Here is a 14483-nt window from a genome sequence, read left to right as displayed (position 1 = left end):
TTAAAATCAAAGGTGAAGAGCACCAGACCGCGATGTTAATTTTGCTTGTATATAGTGTGTTCTATTTTAAACAAGCATTATGAACAGGTGACAAGAGCTTGTTCTGCTCTGAAGTATGAAGTAAAATGGGATGAGCACTTTACTGGCAATGTTGCAATTAGTGGAAAATGTATGTAGCTCAGGATTGAATTATTTATTTTGGCTGGCCTCTGTGCTTACTTCTCTTCCCGGACATGTTTCATTACCTCTCTGGGTAACATCATCAGGGCATGGAGGAGTGGGGTTTTCTGCCTGTTTACATGTGGTAGATTGTCCTTTCAGCCTTGATTATTTCTTTTCCTTGGTTGCTTTTGGGGTGGGATATGGTTTCTTCTTTATTCTTCTTTATCTGGTGTTGGTTCCTGCTTATCTGGTTGTTAATTAACAGAGACATAATGAGGAACAGTGTGTGTTTAGGTCTGTTTGCCTCTTTCCTTCTCCTTTGGTTGCTTCTCTTCTTGAATAGTGTTTAGGTGAAGCTTAATTCGATGCACCTATAGATGGATAGTTCATTCAGAGTCACATCTCTATGGCTTTTCTTGCATTTTTGAATCTCAATAATAAAGGTAACTGACGGTTAAACTATTGGTTTTAGGTGTTTTCTGAACTTGATTGTTTTCCTGCAGATGCTAGTTAACACCATCAGTCTATATGTAAGCCCCATAGGTAGACCAGACCAAGAAATCATCTCCAAAGGAAATCTAAATAAAATACTTTTATTCAGATTGGCTGTCATAATAGAATTTTGCAAGTCTGATTGTGTTGTAACTTCTTCTCCTTCATTTACTCCAGGTGAATTAAGGAAGTGTCTGTCTGAGCCACTTCTGAAGATTATCTGAACATTCTGGACTTAGACAAAATGTTTTACCTCTTGTTTACAGAGCTCGTGTCCCTCCCTCAAGGTCACCTTCCTTAATCTCTACAACATGGGAGACTTGATTTGCTGGTGGCTTATTCATAGTAGCTTGCTCTGCCAGTAAACCCTATATTCTCATGCACAAATGATGTTATGTATCCTGGTCATGAAATATCTTACAGGAAAATATCCAAGCTCAGTGAATTTATTTAGAGCTGGCTTGGTCTAAGATATCTGTAGTTTTCCAACAGAAACTGTGGTTGCCTCGGGCATAAATTTTCCTCCTGATAATTAGTTTTCTGTTTGGAAAAAAAACACATTTACTTACTTGTAATTTATTACAAAAATCTCCCATTTGAAACCTAATGTAACGTTGCTCAAGGTTTGCAATCTTAATGTGGAACTAAGTATGCAGACAACGCTTAGGGTTCTACGTAGCAATGGTAACTGATTGCTTGATCAATTTCCTTCTATCAGGTAACTCCTTGCTTTTGAACTCATCCATGCAGCCTGACCTGACTGTCAGTAGAACCTACAGTGGACCCATATGCCTTCAAGATCCCATTGACAAGGAGCTAATGACAGAATCCTCCCTCTTCAACCCTTTGTCTGATATCAAAGTCAAAGTTCAGAGTTCATTTATGGTGTCGTTGGGTGTGACAGAACATTCGGAGTATCACGGGAAAACTCATTCCGGGACGTTTCCGCATGACAACAACAAAACTTTCAATCCTGTGCATGTGAAGAACAAAACGGCCTACATCCAGAATCTCTCATCCCTTTCCAAGCAAAACGATATGAGGGCTACCAGCATATTTGGTCATCTGGGAGGGCGTTTAGGAATTCCCAACACAGGTGGGTTTCTGCCGAATTTGCAAACATTTGGAAATGCAGGCGTAATTGGATTTTCTCCCTTGGGTTTATTTAAAAATATGCAACAGTAATAAATGCTTCTGTCAGCTTTCTCTCAGAGGAATGTGATGTGTGAACTTTTGCATGTAGAGAAGTAACTGTGACTAGCTAACAATTTGGTAAAGCTGTTTTAATCCTCCCACTGAAGCTGTGAGGTTTTTTTTTCTTAATTCCTAAAAAGAAGCACAATTTTTCTTTGATAGGGGATAAAATAATTTCGGACCTGCCGCAATTTAAACCTCTAAATAAAAATGATCCTTGGCTCCATTTGTTAAAAAAGGTATAGTTTATTAGAGGTCAAGGGTATTGCAGTAATGTAAAGCCAAAACTGAAAATCGTGCCAAAACTGCTAAGTTCTACTTTTCCCTCCCTTAACTGTCTCTCATTGCCCATCCCAGTATAACCAATCAGGTTTAGGCAAGATGTTTTCATAACGGTCATTCCAAGGGCAGTTTAGTACGCAGCCCCCTCCTTTTTCCAACTGGGTGACCTTGAGGCAGTGTCTCAAGGAAGTACAGCACTTACTTTCATTTCCCCAAGCATTTCCCCCTTCCTTCCCCCTCCCCACAGTTCATGGCGGTCTGCCACTGCATAGCAGCAAAACACAAGCAAGCATAAGGTGGCAGCTGACTTTGTAGAAGTGGGGAGGAGAGGATACCTTAGCTTGGAAGTGGCTGAGTGGTCTCTGTTTTTGAGTTTCTTCCAGTTCTTTGAGCGAATGGTTATACGACCAATCAACCCTGCATAATCACCTGGGAAGGTATTCTGTTCCATGATTATTATGGGGCACATAATTATCCAAAGATGGAAGAAACTGCAAGATGGAGAGAGCTTCTGTACCCACGCAAGTGAGTACAGAAACTAAGTTTAAACAGTTTCTTAAAGACAGATCTCCTCAGCCATCACCCAAGGAAGGCAATCTCTCCTGTAGTGTGAGACTTCTCAAAGATTTTCCATTTCAAATCACTGCTATTTAATTTGCTCCCCATCTCTTCCTGCACATACTTTCATGAATGGAGCAAATTAAAGGTGAATGGATAATTTGGCACATCAATACCTTAACGATTAACAGAATACTTTTTATATGGTAAGTAAGCTTGTAATCTAACATTCACTCAGTTCAATGGATGAGCTCATTCCATTTGCCGTTCTGTAGAAGAAGAATTGAGGTAACACGCTCTCTCCACCCCCAGGTTATTTATCACAGCCCTGCTGAATCCAATGGAACACACACACACAAACACACACACACACACACACACACACACACACACACACTTGCTTTCCAACTGTGGCAAATCATAAGTTTCTTTCAAGCTTCTCCCCAAAAGGCATTATGAAAATAGCCATTCCTCTCTTCTTTGGTGCACTCAAATTCTTAAGTTTTCTTTCCCTATAAAATAAGCTTCTGTTTTTTCTTACTTTACTCTTGGGATGCATTTGTTGCATATTCTTTGGTGGAAAGTGTATTTTTTAAAAACTCCATTGTAATGAAATGATCAAACCAACTGTCATTTTGGTTCCCCAAACATATCTCACTAGCATTCTGCAGCCTTTCTGATTTATTTGCTTTCTAATAAGACAAAGGCCCACAAAAGGAATTCTATTATAATGTAAATTCAGGGTAGCAATAGACCAATGAATGTTGCAAGAGGGGAGCTATATAGTCTATACAAAAATAAGGAGTCTGGTAGCAACGTTTTCAAATGTGTAAACTGGACGAGGTGCTACTAGACTCATTCTGGTTCAGGCCACTGGAGAGAGACCATACCATGAAATCAAAGCACATGCAACCACCTCAGAGCCATGGAATCATTAAAAGACCCTCGCCCCTGATTTCATTGAAACATTTATTTATTGACTTTACGGATTCTGCCTCATTCCACATGGGCATGGTGCTGTAGAATAACAGTCAAAGAATAATAACAGCAAAATAGATCTAATAATCATGAAAGGGGTCAAAGCCTTGCATAAATCACTCTTGTCAAAAATGATAGGGTGCTGGAGAAGAAGACTCCTGCGAGTCCCTTGGACTGCAAGGTGTTCAAACCAATCAGTCCTAGAAGAGATCAACCCCGACTGCTCTTTAGAAGGCCATATCCTGAAGTTGAAACTCAAGTACTTTGGCCACCTAATGAGAAGGAAGGACTCACTGGAGAAGGGCCTAATGCTGGGAAAGATTGAGGGCAAGAGAAGAAGGGGACGACAGAGAATGAGGTGGCTGGATGGAGTCACTGAAGCAGTAGGCGTGAGCTTCAATGGACTCCAGAAGATGGTAGAGGACAGGAAGGCCTGGAGGAACATTGTCCATGGGGTCGCGATGGGTCGGACATGACTTCGCAATTAACAACATAAACCAGATACACGAACTCCTGTATAGCTCTGCCTAAATACAGATGTCTTTTTCGGAATTGCTCTTCCACGGGTTTCCATCATCCAAGAGAAAACAGAGGGACCGCTGATTTAAAGGGATGAAGACCAGTCAAGATTCACTTTTAGATTCCAAATGGCGAGGTTTGATTGAATAAAAATGTATGAGTTTGTGTGTCTCTCTGTCTGTGTGTATTTGTGTGTACATAAATGCACAAAGTCCACTGAATGTTCACATCAACACAAAGGCACCTGGTGTGATTAGACTCAGCAAATGGATTTTCAGTGGAAGAGTCAACCATTCAAACAGAAAACTCACACATCTCAACTTATTATCTGTGCCTCCAGGGAAGACCTGTGATACTGTGATCTCTTAAAAGCCAGACTGAGCTTTAACCTTACTTTGACAGTGAAATTACTTTCACTTTGACTTTTTTTTTAATCGTATCCTGCAGACACTGTTCCTGCCCCTTCACTGCTCACTATATGTTAAAACATTTGGATGACGAAGAGGATGGATTTAAAAGTACAATTCCAAGCTATTGTCCTGTAAGGCAAATAAAGAACAGATCCTCCCAATTATGAGCAGTAGCTTACATGTGATATGGGTTGTTTTAGATCAAGTAGCAAAATAGCATACTCGGTTCTGCAGGATTCACAAATGTGTTTTGAAAGGTGGTGCATATTGGATTGCCCAAACATTCATATGAATGCATTTGCAACTGGGCATGCATCCCTGGACAATCGGACATGACAGTATCTAAAGCAGCGGTTCTCAACCTATGGGTCGCGACCCCATTTGGGTTCGATCGACCATTTCACGGGGGTCGCCAAGCAAGGCTGTCCATTTTTTTCCCCTTTTCCAGTGGGTGCCTTACCTCCCTTGAGCTGGGCCAGCTGGTGGTCGGCCTGCTCCGTCTCTGCCGCTTGCCAGCTACGCCTCGGCCGGCGCAGGGGGCGGACCCACGCATGCGCGGTGCTCCCGGGCAGGGAAAGTCCTCGACTTACGACCGGTTGGGTAGTCCTTGACTTATGACTGGTTTAGTCCTCGACTTACGACCGGTTTAGTCCTCAACTTACGACCGATTGGGAGTCGCGGCATTAAAAAGGTTGAGAACCACTGATCTAAAGGGCTGTCTTAAAGAAGAAAATGATCTCCGTTGTTTTAGAGGGAAGGACGTGGACATGGGTTTAAGTTTGAGAAAAGCAGATTCCAGATGAATGTTTGGAGAAGCTGCTGAATAGGAAGAGATATCTCATGCAGGATCAGTGATCTCAAGAGGGCTAAGCTTCAGGATGTATTCCTGCACAGACTGGGTCAATATTTGCTGGCATTATCAAATTGGATTTTAGCACTGTACAAGGACTTGGGCTTTAGATTCTCAATGATTCCTCTGAACAGAACTGTAAGATTCGAGGAGCTCAGATAGGTTAAAAAAAACCTCAATCTCTGAAGCACTTTGCTGTGGATTCTGGGCTGTGCTGTAATGTTTTGCTGCTGGACAGACCATCCCGTGAAAGGATCTCTTTTGTGATCTGTGCTATTCAACTCATCCAGGGGACAAAATTGTTTATTCCCCAGGAGAAGAGGGTAAAAGAGGTGAAGAGAAGGCAACACACTGAGCAGGGTTTAATTGCTGATGCACATTTATCGCTTTGTATATCATAATAAGCACAGCCACGTTATCAGTACGGGTCAAGATGTCATTCCTATTTAAGTGAATAAATTAGTAGGCTTGGTACCAAGATTCATTTAATTGCTAGTAAGAACTGCTGCATGGTAGAAAAGCTGGCGACTTCACTGAATTATCTATGTTTGGAAATCTTAAGGGAGAGGGGTTTCCATTCTTTTCCCCCCTCCTTCTCTCTAATATTTTGTAGGGTTGTTTGGGGACCACACCCGTCCCAAACAGGTGGAATGTACTGTAACTCCAAGTCACTTGCCTTATTTATATCTTTTATCTCTGTCCTATGGCACCGAACCCTTTTTAGCAACTTTCCTGCCCCCTCTGAACGTGCTGCTTAATTTCATTTGCTACTTTTGCAGAATACAGCTGAGACAGTTTCTTGCCAATTTTGAGGGAAGAAATATGTGAAAACACCCATGTACGTTGTGAAAAAGGCTTAGCGCAGCTTAAGATGCAAAAGGAATGGGGAAAATATTTTCCTTAGAGACAGCTGGGGTTCTTTTTTATATGCACCCATGAAATCTGCTAATAATGATCTTTTCCAATATATTTTAGGCATACATATTATTAATGCTGTCATCATCATCATCTAACTAAAGTTTCTTGTGGCCGTAAACCAGCCTCAAAAAATATTTATCCATTAGTAGTATGTTTGTGCGTATGTGTATGTGTGCATATATGTGTATTGGTGTATATGTGTTTGTGTGTGTGTGTCTACGTTCAATACACATAGCAACGTTTTCTAAAAACAAAGTCATCATTGACCTATGATGCCTCACTTTCTGTGCACCCAGGGATTGAGTGGGTTTGTGTGCTCAGTTTGATTGTTTTTCATACCAATGGTTCCAAAAATCTCCAGGCTATTTTCTCATAGAATTGGCCAGATAAATGTTGTCCTATAGGAAGAATTTCCATTTTCTCTATTAAATGTATCAATATTAATGGACGTTACCCTCATTTATAGCCATTCTCAGGAGAAAGGGTTCCCAAACCAATTGTTTGATATCTTATAATGGGAAATCTAAAGCAAGGACATTGTGTGAAGCTCCTTTGTTATCCTTGCAATCTGCCCCCAGAAGCAGGATTGTGGCTCTCTGATGCAGTTAGCTCAGGGGTAGTCAACCTTGGCTCTTTTATGACTCGTGGACTTCAACTCCCAGAATTCCTGAGCCAGCTAAGCTGGCTCAGGAATTCTGGGAGTTGAAGTCCACGAGTCATAAAAGAGCCAAGGTTGACTACCCCTGAGTTAGCTGATAGTTGTATATACTATCTGAAAGAGTCCTCCAAGTGATATATGGGGAAGTGGCTGTGATGGGCACCCTTAACGACCAATTTACAATGCATGGATCTGATCTTCAGAGTGATATTTATACAGCAACTATTTCTCCTGTTAGAGGAAACAATGTACAGGTGAAAACATGTTCTTGTTTTTACGTCTGTCATTCAGTTTGATGGCAGATAAATTTCTTTAGAAATTCGTCCAAAGGATATGAGAATTGTAGACAAATTCTCATAACACTCCCTTATTTAATTCCCAGGCAGCCAAAGGCATGTGTGAATGTCCTGTCTTTCACTGTACAATTCTCTCTCAATAATCTGCAGTTTTCTTGGCTTCCCAACTTCACTTAAATCCAAAGGGAAGACATTACAAGAGAAATTCTCCAGGAGCTACTTCAGTAAGAGTCCTTCAGCACTAAGGGGGGAAATCCTTGATCCCTTGAGAGATTGTTGAAGAATTTCAAGTAAAACATCCACCCAATTTGAGAACTGGGCAGAGGATTTTGAAAGGTTTTTTATGCCCTGTTCTGCATGGTGATATTACTGTCTCTGGGAAAGGATGGTTAAGGTAGAGAAGTGCATGGAACAAAGGCCACAGCAAGTCCACCTGAACCATCTCTGATTAGAATCCAACTTCATCATTTCATATTATTAAATATCTAAATTTTAGGCTATATTTTCAGAGGAGAAATTCATCAGAAACCAGCGGGATAAGGATTTTGCATCAAAACCCTTGATACATGTGAACTTCCCAGATACTTTGAAGAATTATTTTTAACCCATACCTACACAATTTAATACTGGAAAAAAAACTTTTTGCCATATTAATAGAAGTATTACTGCAGTAGGCTATTAAAAAATAATCAATATTGTTTTCAAGCGCTTCCTGCAAACAAAACATAATTTTACCTGAAACCATGGAGAAAGATTGCTCTGCAAATATTCCAGTATAATAAATGCTTATCAATTGAAACATGATGTTTGTTGTACTATTCAGATGACGGCAACAGTGATTTATCTACCGCAAAGCCACGATAAAAGTGATGTGTTCCTTTTGTCTGTTGCAAGTTCAGTTCACCTTAATTCTAACAAGCACTTGGAGTGTTTCCAAGTAATTTTTGTCCTTGCTGTTCCAGGAGTTAGCCTGCTAATTCCCCATGGGGCTATCCCTGAAGAAACATCTTGGGAGATCTACCTTGCAATCAACCATGATGAATCCAGGTAAGGCAGGAACAAAGTCTGATACATATATTATCTATTTAACAGGCAAGGCAAGACAAGACAAGGCAAGGCAAGGTGGGAGAGGGGAAGGGAAGGGAAGGGAAGGGAAGGGAAGGAACAGTTACTGGTTTTCTCATTACTTTGTATTATACTACTGTTCCGCAAGTCTTATTGTTCTACTATTGCTCTTTTGGGGGATGGATGGCTTATAATTCATAAACTGTGATTTCTATTGCTTCATGTTAATTTTTACATGACAAAAAATTGCTGTATAAATGATTATTCTTACTCCTTTTCTGAAGTAGTTTTACAGGTGCTAGTAGCAACTAAATGATATCGTAAACCAATTGTGGCAGACCTAGTTAAGTAAGGCAAAGTTCACATTCCAGCTAGGTAGAATTAGACAGGCAAAATGTGGGGGTTTTAAAGCAAAGTCTAGGTAACATCTTGGCTAATTCCGTGTCAGCCAGGCACTGATACAGGAAACGAGTCCTGCCGGAATTAAGAATGGGAAGATAAATAGCAGATGCAAGAACATTTCAGTATTCTCTATCCTTTTGAAGCTAAAAATGGGTTTCTCATTTCTAACTTTGTGTGCATTTAAAGACAGATGTTGGTTTAAATGAGCAGTATCCATTCCTCATATGCAGCTGAAATTCAGTGTTCTCCTAATGGTCTGAAAAGTGAAAGAGTATTGGAGAACGACATATTTTTTGGGAAATCTGAGATACTTTGGGGATTTATTTACTTTGGGCAAATATCTTTAATAATAACAACAACAACAACAACAACAACAACAACAACAATAATAATAATAATAATAATAATAATAATAATAATAATAATAATAAAAGTTGGAAGGGACCTTAGAGGTCATCTAGTCCAACCCCCTGCTCAGGCAGGAAACCCTATACCATTTCGGACAAATGGCTGTCCAGTCTCTTCTTAAAAACTTCCAGTGTTGGACCATTCGCAGCTTCTGGAGGCAGGTTGTTCCACTGGTTAATTGTTCTAACTGTCAGGAAGTTTCTCCTTAGTTCTAGGTTGCTTCTCTCCTTGGTTAGTTTCCATCCGTTGCTTCTTGTCCTGCCTTCAGGTGCTTTGGAGAATAGCTTGACTCCCTCTTCTTTGTGGCAGCTCCTGAGATATTGGAACACTGCTATCATGTCCCCCTTGTCCTTATCTTCATTAAACTAGACATACCCAATTCCAGCAACCGTTCCTTATATGTTTTAGCCTCCAGTCCCCTAATCCATAATATTATAAAACCCTAATTAGCAATTGTTTCAAGCATTGGCCCATCTATCCTTGACCCTGTTTAGCTCTCTATGGTTCCCATCACCACCAACAGGTGCTTCTGCAGTGTGTGTCTGTGTATCTGCGTGTTTATTCTTGGGTTCCTCTTATGTTTTAATTCTGCAGATTCACTACTTGTTAATACTGTGATAAAGTGTTGATTGTTCCCAGCCTCTGTTGCCTGGTGATTGTTGCAAATGCTCTTGTTTATTGTGAGAATTAGATTTATTATGCCCATTCCCTTCACCACCCTTGTTGACTTGATTCGGTGGAAGATCCCCAACAAACATTTCTACACTGCAATAAAATAAGCACCATTAAAGTGATCTTCATTCAGCTCTGTGCTCTTTACTACTTTAAAGCATAATGCACCAGGATTAATTAACCCAAGTATTTTTGTTCCATCTCTTCTTTGATTGGAAAAAAAATGTCTGTTAGTGGGGAAAAATCAATCTGGGATCTCAAAAGCATCATATGAACTCATCTTCTGGGCCATGAAATATTGTGCTGTCCTGCTTTATAATGTAGGTGGACTTCAAGGGATCAAGAGAAGGGCCAGAGAGAGAATGGAAATGCAGACACTTCTAAAAATGTACTGCATATTTTTTTTCCCTAGTGCAGCGGTTCTCAACCTATGGGTCGCGACCCCATTTGGGGTCGATTGACCATTTCACGGGGGTCGCCAAGCAAGGCTGTCTGCCATTTTTTTCCCCTTTTCCAGCGGGTGCCCTACCTCCCTTGGGCTGGGCCAGCTGGTGGTCGGCCTGCTCCGTCTCTGCCGCTTGCCAGCTACGCCTTGGCCGGCGCAGGGGGCGGAACCATGCATGTGCGGTGCTCCTGGGCAGGGAAAGTCCTCGACTTACGACCGTCTGGGTAGTCCTCGACTTATGACCGGCTTAGTCCTCGACTTACGACCGGTTTAGTCCTCGACTTACGACCGGTTTAGTTCTCAACTTACAACCGGTTTAGTCCTCGACTTACAACCGGTTTAGTCCTCGACTTACTATTGGTTTAGTCCTCGACTTACGACTGGTTTAGTCCTCGACTTACGACCGGTTTAGTCCTTGACTTATGACCGGTTTAGTCCTCGACTTACGATCGGTTTAGTCCTCGACTTACAACCGGTTTAGTTCTCGACTTATGACTGGTTGGGGGTCGCGGCATTAAAAAGGTTGAGAACCACTGCCCTAGTGTATCTCCTATTTCTGCAATTGTTGTTGAGATTTACATCTCTGTCTTGATGGGGTGGGGGAGGAATGGAGAAAGACTTTCTTTGCATAGAATACAGTAGATGTTTATAACAGATATGTCAGGAAACTTACCAATAATTCTTGTTGATGCTTGTGCTTAAAAAAAGTGCATGTGGAGGAGAGAAAGAAGACGGAGGGTTTTGATGCCTGGAGATTTCTGTTCCAAAGTTAATCCGAAGTCCTTTAGGTTCTCTCTTCCCTTTGATAGCTTAGTTCCCTTGTGAGACCTTGTATACTGTATGTCCATCTGTTCTGAGTCCTTTTTGGTAATGGTTAGTGAAAGATTAAATATGAGAAGGGACAAAAGAACGGAACAAAATATTAAAAAGAAAAATCTGCAAGTTTGAACCTAGATAATTTTATTGCAAAGTCATGGTAGAAATGAATTAAAATAGGTTAATTAAATAGAAGGCACACAAATCTCTCCCGGCTGTTTGACTTCTGTAGGCTAAAAGTGGGGAGAACAAGCTAGACCAAACTAACTTAGGAGCTTTGTTTGCTGAAATTCTTGGGGGAAAATATCAAATTAAACTTTAATTAAAATTCTGCACATTTTTTTCTCTTTCAAGGAGTTGACTGGGCTGTAAGTATATTCCAACTCTTTTCAGAGAAAACATAGCTACATCAGTGTGTGTGTGTGTGTGTGTGTCTGTGTCTGTGTCTGTGTCCCTTGCTTTGGGAAAAGTAGCTTTTTTTTCAAAGTTCATTTCCGTTTATCCCAGAAATTATGTCTGGGATAATGTTTCTCTTCTGGGGGAAAAATAACCCAAAAAGCTTTTGGTATGTCTTCTACATATTACAACCTGGCATTGTCTTAATCAGATTGTTTGATTTCTTTCTTTTGTTTGTTCATAAAATGCTCAAGTTATTCTGGGATCCTTTCATCTTCCTTCCTTCCACCATTATCTATCAACATTTATTGGCTGCAAAATAGATTAAGGTATGCACTTGAAAATCAGGTGAAGTCCTGGTCCAGCAAGGATTTTAAGGTGTTGGATGAGTGCTTTGAACCACTATAAAATGAATGAATGAATGAATGAATGAATGAATGAATGAATGAATGAATAAGAAACAAGATAATTCATGCTGGTTTTGGTTTGAGGGTCACAAGCACTGAAAGCATTAGTGGCTCATTCATAGCCTTGATAGTTTTGCATTCATACTTCATTTCTTTGAGGGGACGTTGTATGCTCTCGATAGGATCTGTTGGAAGAATGTAGATTAGAAAGAACAAAGCATGAATAGTGTTATTGTTCAGATCATCCTAGGAACATCTTGTAAGCAAGTCATCAAGGCTAATGTTTATTACAGGTATTGCCAAGTTAAACTATTCTTCAAGGAGGAAAGATAGAAGTATAATACTATTTAAAAGAGGTTTAGACCAAATTTTATGTGATTGCTTGAAGAAAATATGTTTCCTTTCTACAAAATTTAATATCTACAAGTCTTTGTGCAGAAGAGGAAGAAGAAGAAGAGGAAGAGGAAGAGGAAGAGGAAGAGGAAGAGGAAGAGGAAGAAGAAGAAGAAGAAGAAGAAGAAGAAGAAGAAGAAGAAGAAGAAGAAGAAGAAGAAGAAGAAGAAGAAGAAGAAGAAGAAGAAGAAGAAGAAGAAGAAGAAGAAGAAGAAGAAGAAGAAGAAGAAGAAGAAGAAGAAGAAGAAGAAGAAGAAGAAGAAGAAGAAGAAGAAGAAGAAGAAGAAGAGAGGATATTTTGTGAAAGGGATTGCAAAAATAGGGGAAAAAACTCAGATTATCCAGATGTTTATGGATTTATCATTGTTATCAAACATTTCAGTTAAGAGATGTTTTTAGGGGTACCAACTCACTTCACAGGGAGGAGTAAGACAAAATAATAAAGGTGGGATAAAAATCAAATAAATAAAATAGACACTACCCAGTTTACAGTGTTAGTTGGAGTATGGTTGTCATCGCAGTTCTACACTTGTCTGGAATGTGCAGTGCAAGTTTGCTTTCTAACATATAAACATTTCTAGGAAAAAAAAAAGTGCCTGGGGAACTAGCATGCAAGAATAAAAGTGAATGTAATGTAAAACTGAAGAGCACCCAGTTCAGAAGACAACATAATATGATACTGTATTGACCATTCATTCATTCATTTATTTATTTTGTCTATGGAATAGCATACATGGAGTAGCAATACACATTACCATTTCACCAAGTTTAGTAAAACACAATAAAATATAAATGTTAAAAAGATCTGTATTCAAATACCAATGTCTAGGCCATCTAACCATTGAAGTACAGCAGTGTTGACCACTAGTGGTAGTGCTTATGTGTATATTTGTCATATGTGTATACCAATGGTGGAATTCAAATACCTGAACAACCGGTTCTCTTATTCGATGCAGGCCTGGGCCTCCGGGGCCTAGAATGGACTTCCGGAAGTGGCATCCATGTACTTCCGGTGGGTCGTTCTAAGCCTGGGAGGCCTCCGAGGCCTAGACTGGACTTCTGGAAGCCAGCAGTTTCTCTGAATGCAGCAAAATTTAGCTACTGGTTCTACCTAACCAGTGTGAACCAGCTGAATCCCACCACTAGTGTATACTGTGTTTCCCCAGACAATAAGCCCTAGCATGATTTTTTTTCAGGATGCTTGTAATATAAGCCCAACCCCAAAACTAAGCCCCAGTTAAGATCGTCAGCCAGCCAAACACATTTAGTACCGTATTTTCCCCCAAATAAGACCTAATTTGGAAAATAAACCCTAATGCGTCTTTTGGAGCAAAAAATTAATATAAGACACGGTCTTATTTTTGTGGGAAACATGGTATTTGTCATTACTGTATATTTGTCATAGCAAAGAAGAGATGAACAATGGTGCGTGTTTGCTAAGAATCCAAATAATATGAGATGTGCTTTAATGAGAAGCAAAAGCTGGAGCACCTGATTATGCATTGTAGAGCTTTTTCATGGGTTCTAACTGCACTTTAAGAGTATTGTTTCTTGTCCTATTAATTCTTCTGGAAGAAAGAGCAAGTCCCATTAACATGATTTGTTGTAAATATCCATTGTCAACTGAAGGTACCAAAGCTACGCTGTTCTCTTGGAAAAAACAAACAAACACACACAAATGAGCAAGAAGAAAATGCAAAGATACTTTGTGATTGATTTAAGTCTTCACAGGTTATTGCCACTTCACTGGATTGCCAAGATCTTTGCTCTCAGTGAGAATTAAATCTTGAAAACTACACTATGTCTCGTAGTCTCTTGAACTAGGCATCATAATTAATTATTTTTTTTCAGTGCTTCCAACAATTTTTTTGACATGGATTTGATTGTTGTGATATGTTTGTGACAACTCTTAGCCACTCTTGAAAACTTAAGCAGGGTTGAAGTGTTTAGTACTAGTTTGTTCGTTATAAGATGTCTAGCTTGAGAGAAATGGCAAATCAATTCCATTTTGTTGCCATGAAAATATAATAATAATAATAATAATAATAATAATAATAATAATAATAATAATAATAATAATAATAATAATAATAATAATAATAATAATAATAATAATAATAATAATAATAATAATAAAGTTGGAAGGGACCTTGGAGGTCATC

At 39.6% G+C, this 14483-nt stretch overlaps 1 protein-coding gene across 1 annotated transcript in view; it reads left to right on the top strand.

Moving 5' to 3' along the window:
- UNC5D (unc-5 netrin receptor D) overlaps positions 1-14483 on the top strand; it is an 80725-nt gene that overhangs the window by 37859 nt on the left and 28383 nt on the right. Inside the window, exons 7-8 of the mRNA XM_015827693.1 lie at positions 1373-1750; positions 8280-8364. Coding sequence (XP_015683179.1) covers positions 1373-1750; positions 8280-8364 — 463 coding nt within the window. The remainder of the gene's footprint in view (positions 1-1372; positions 1751-8279; positions 8365-14483) is intronic.

The sequence above is a fragment of the Protobothrops mucrosquamatus genome, unplaced genomic scaffold (genome assembly GCF_001527695.2).
Source record: "Protobothrops mucrosquamatus isolate PMUCROS unplaced genomic scaffold, P.Mucros_1.0 scaffold3876, whole genome shotgun sequence".
NCBI lineage: Eukaryota > Metazoa > Chordata > Lepidosauria > Squamata > Viperidae > Protobothrops > Protobothrops mucrosquamatus.
This window is presented reverse-complemented; position numbering and strand designations above follow the sequence as displayed.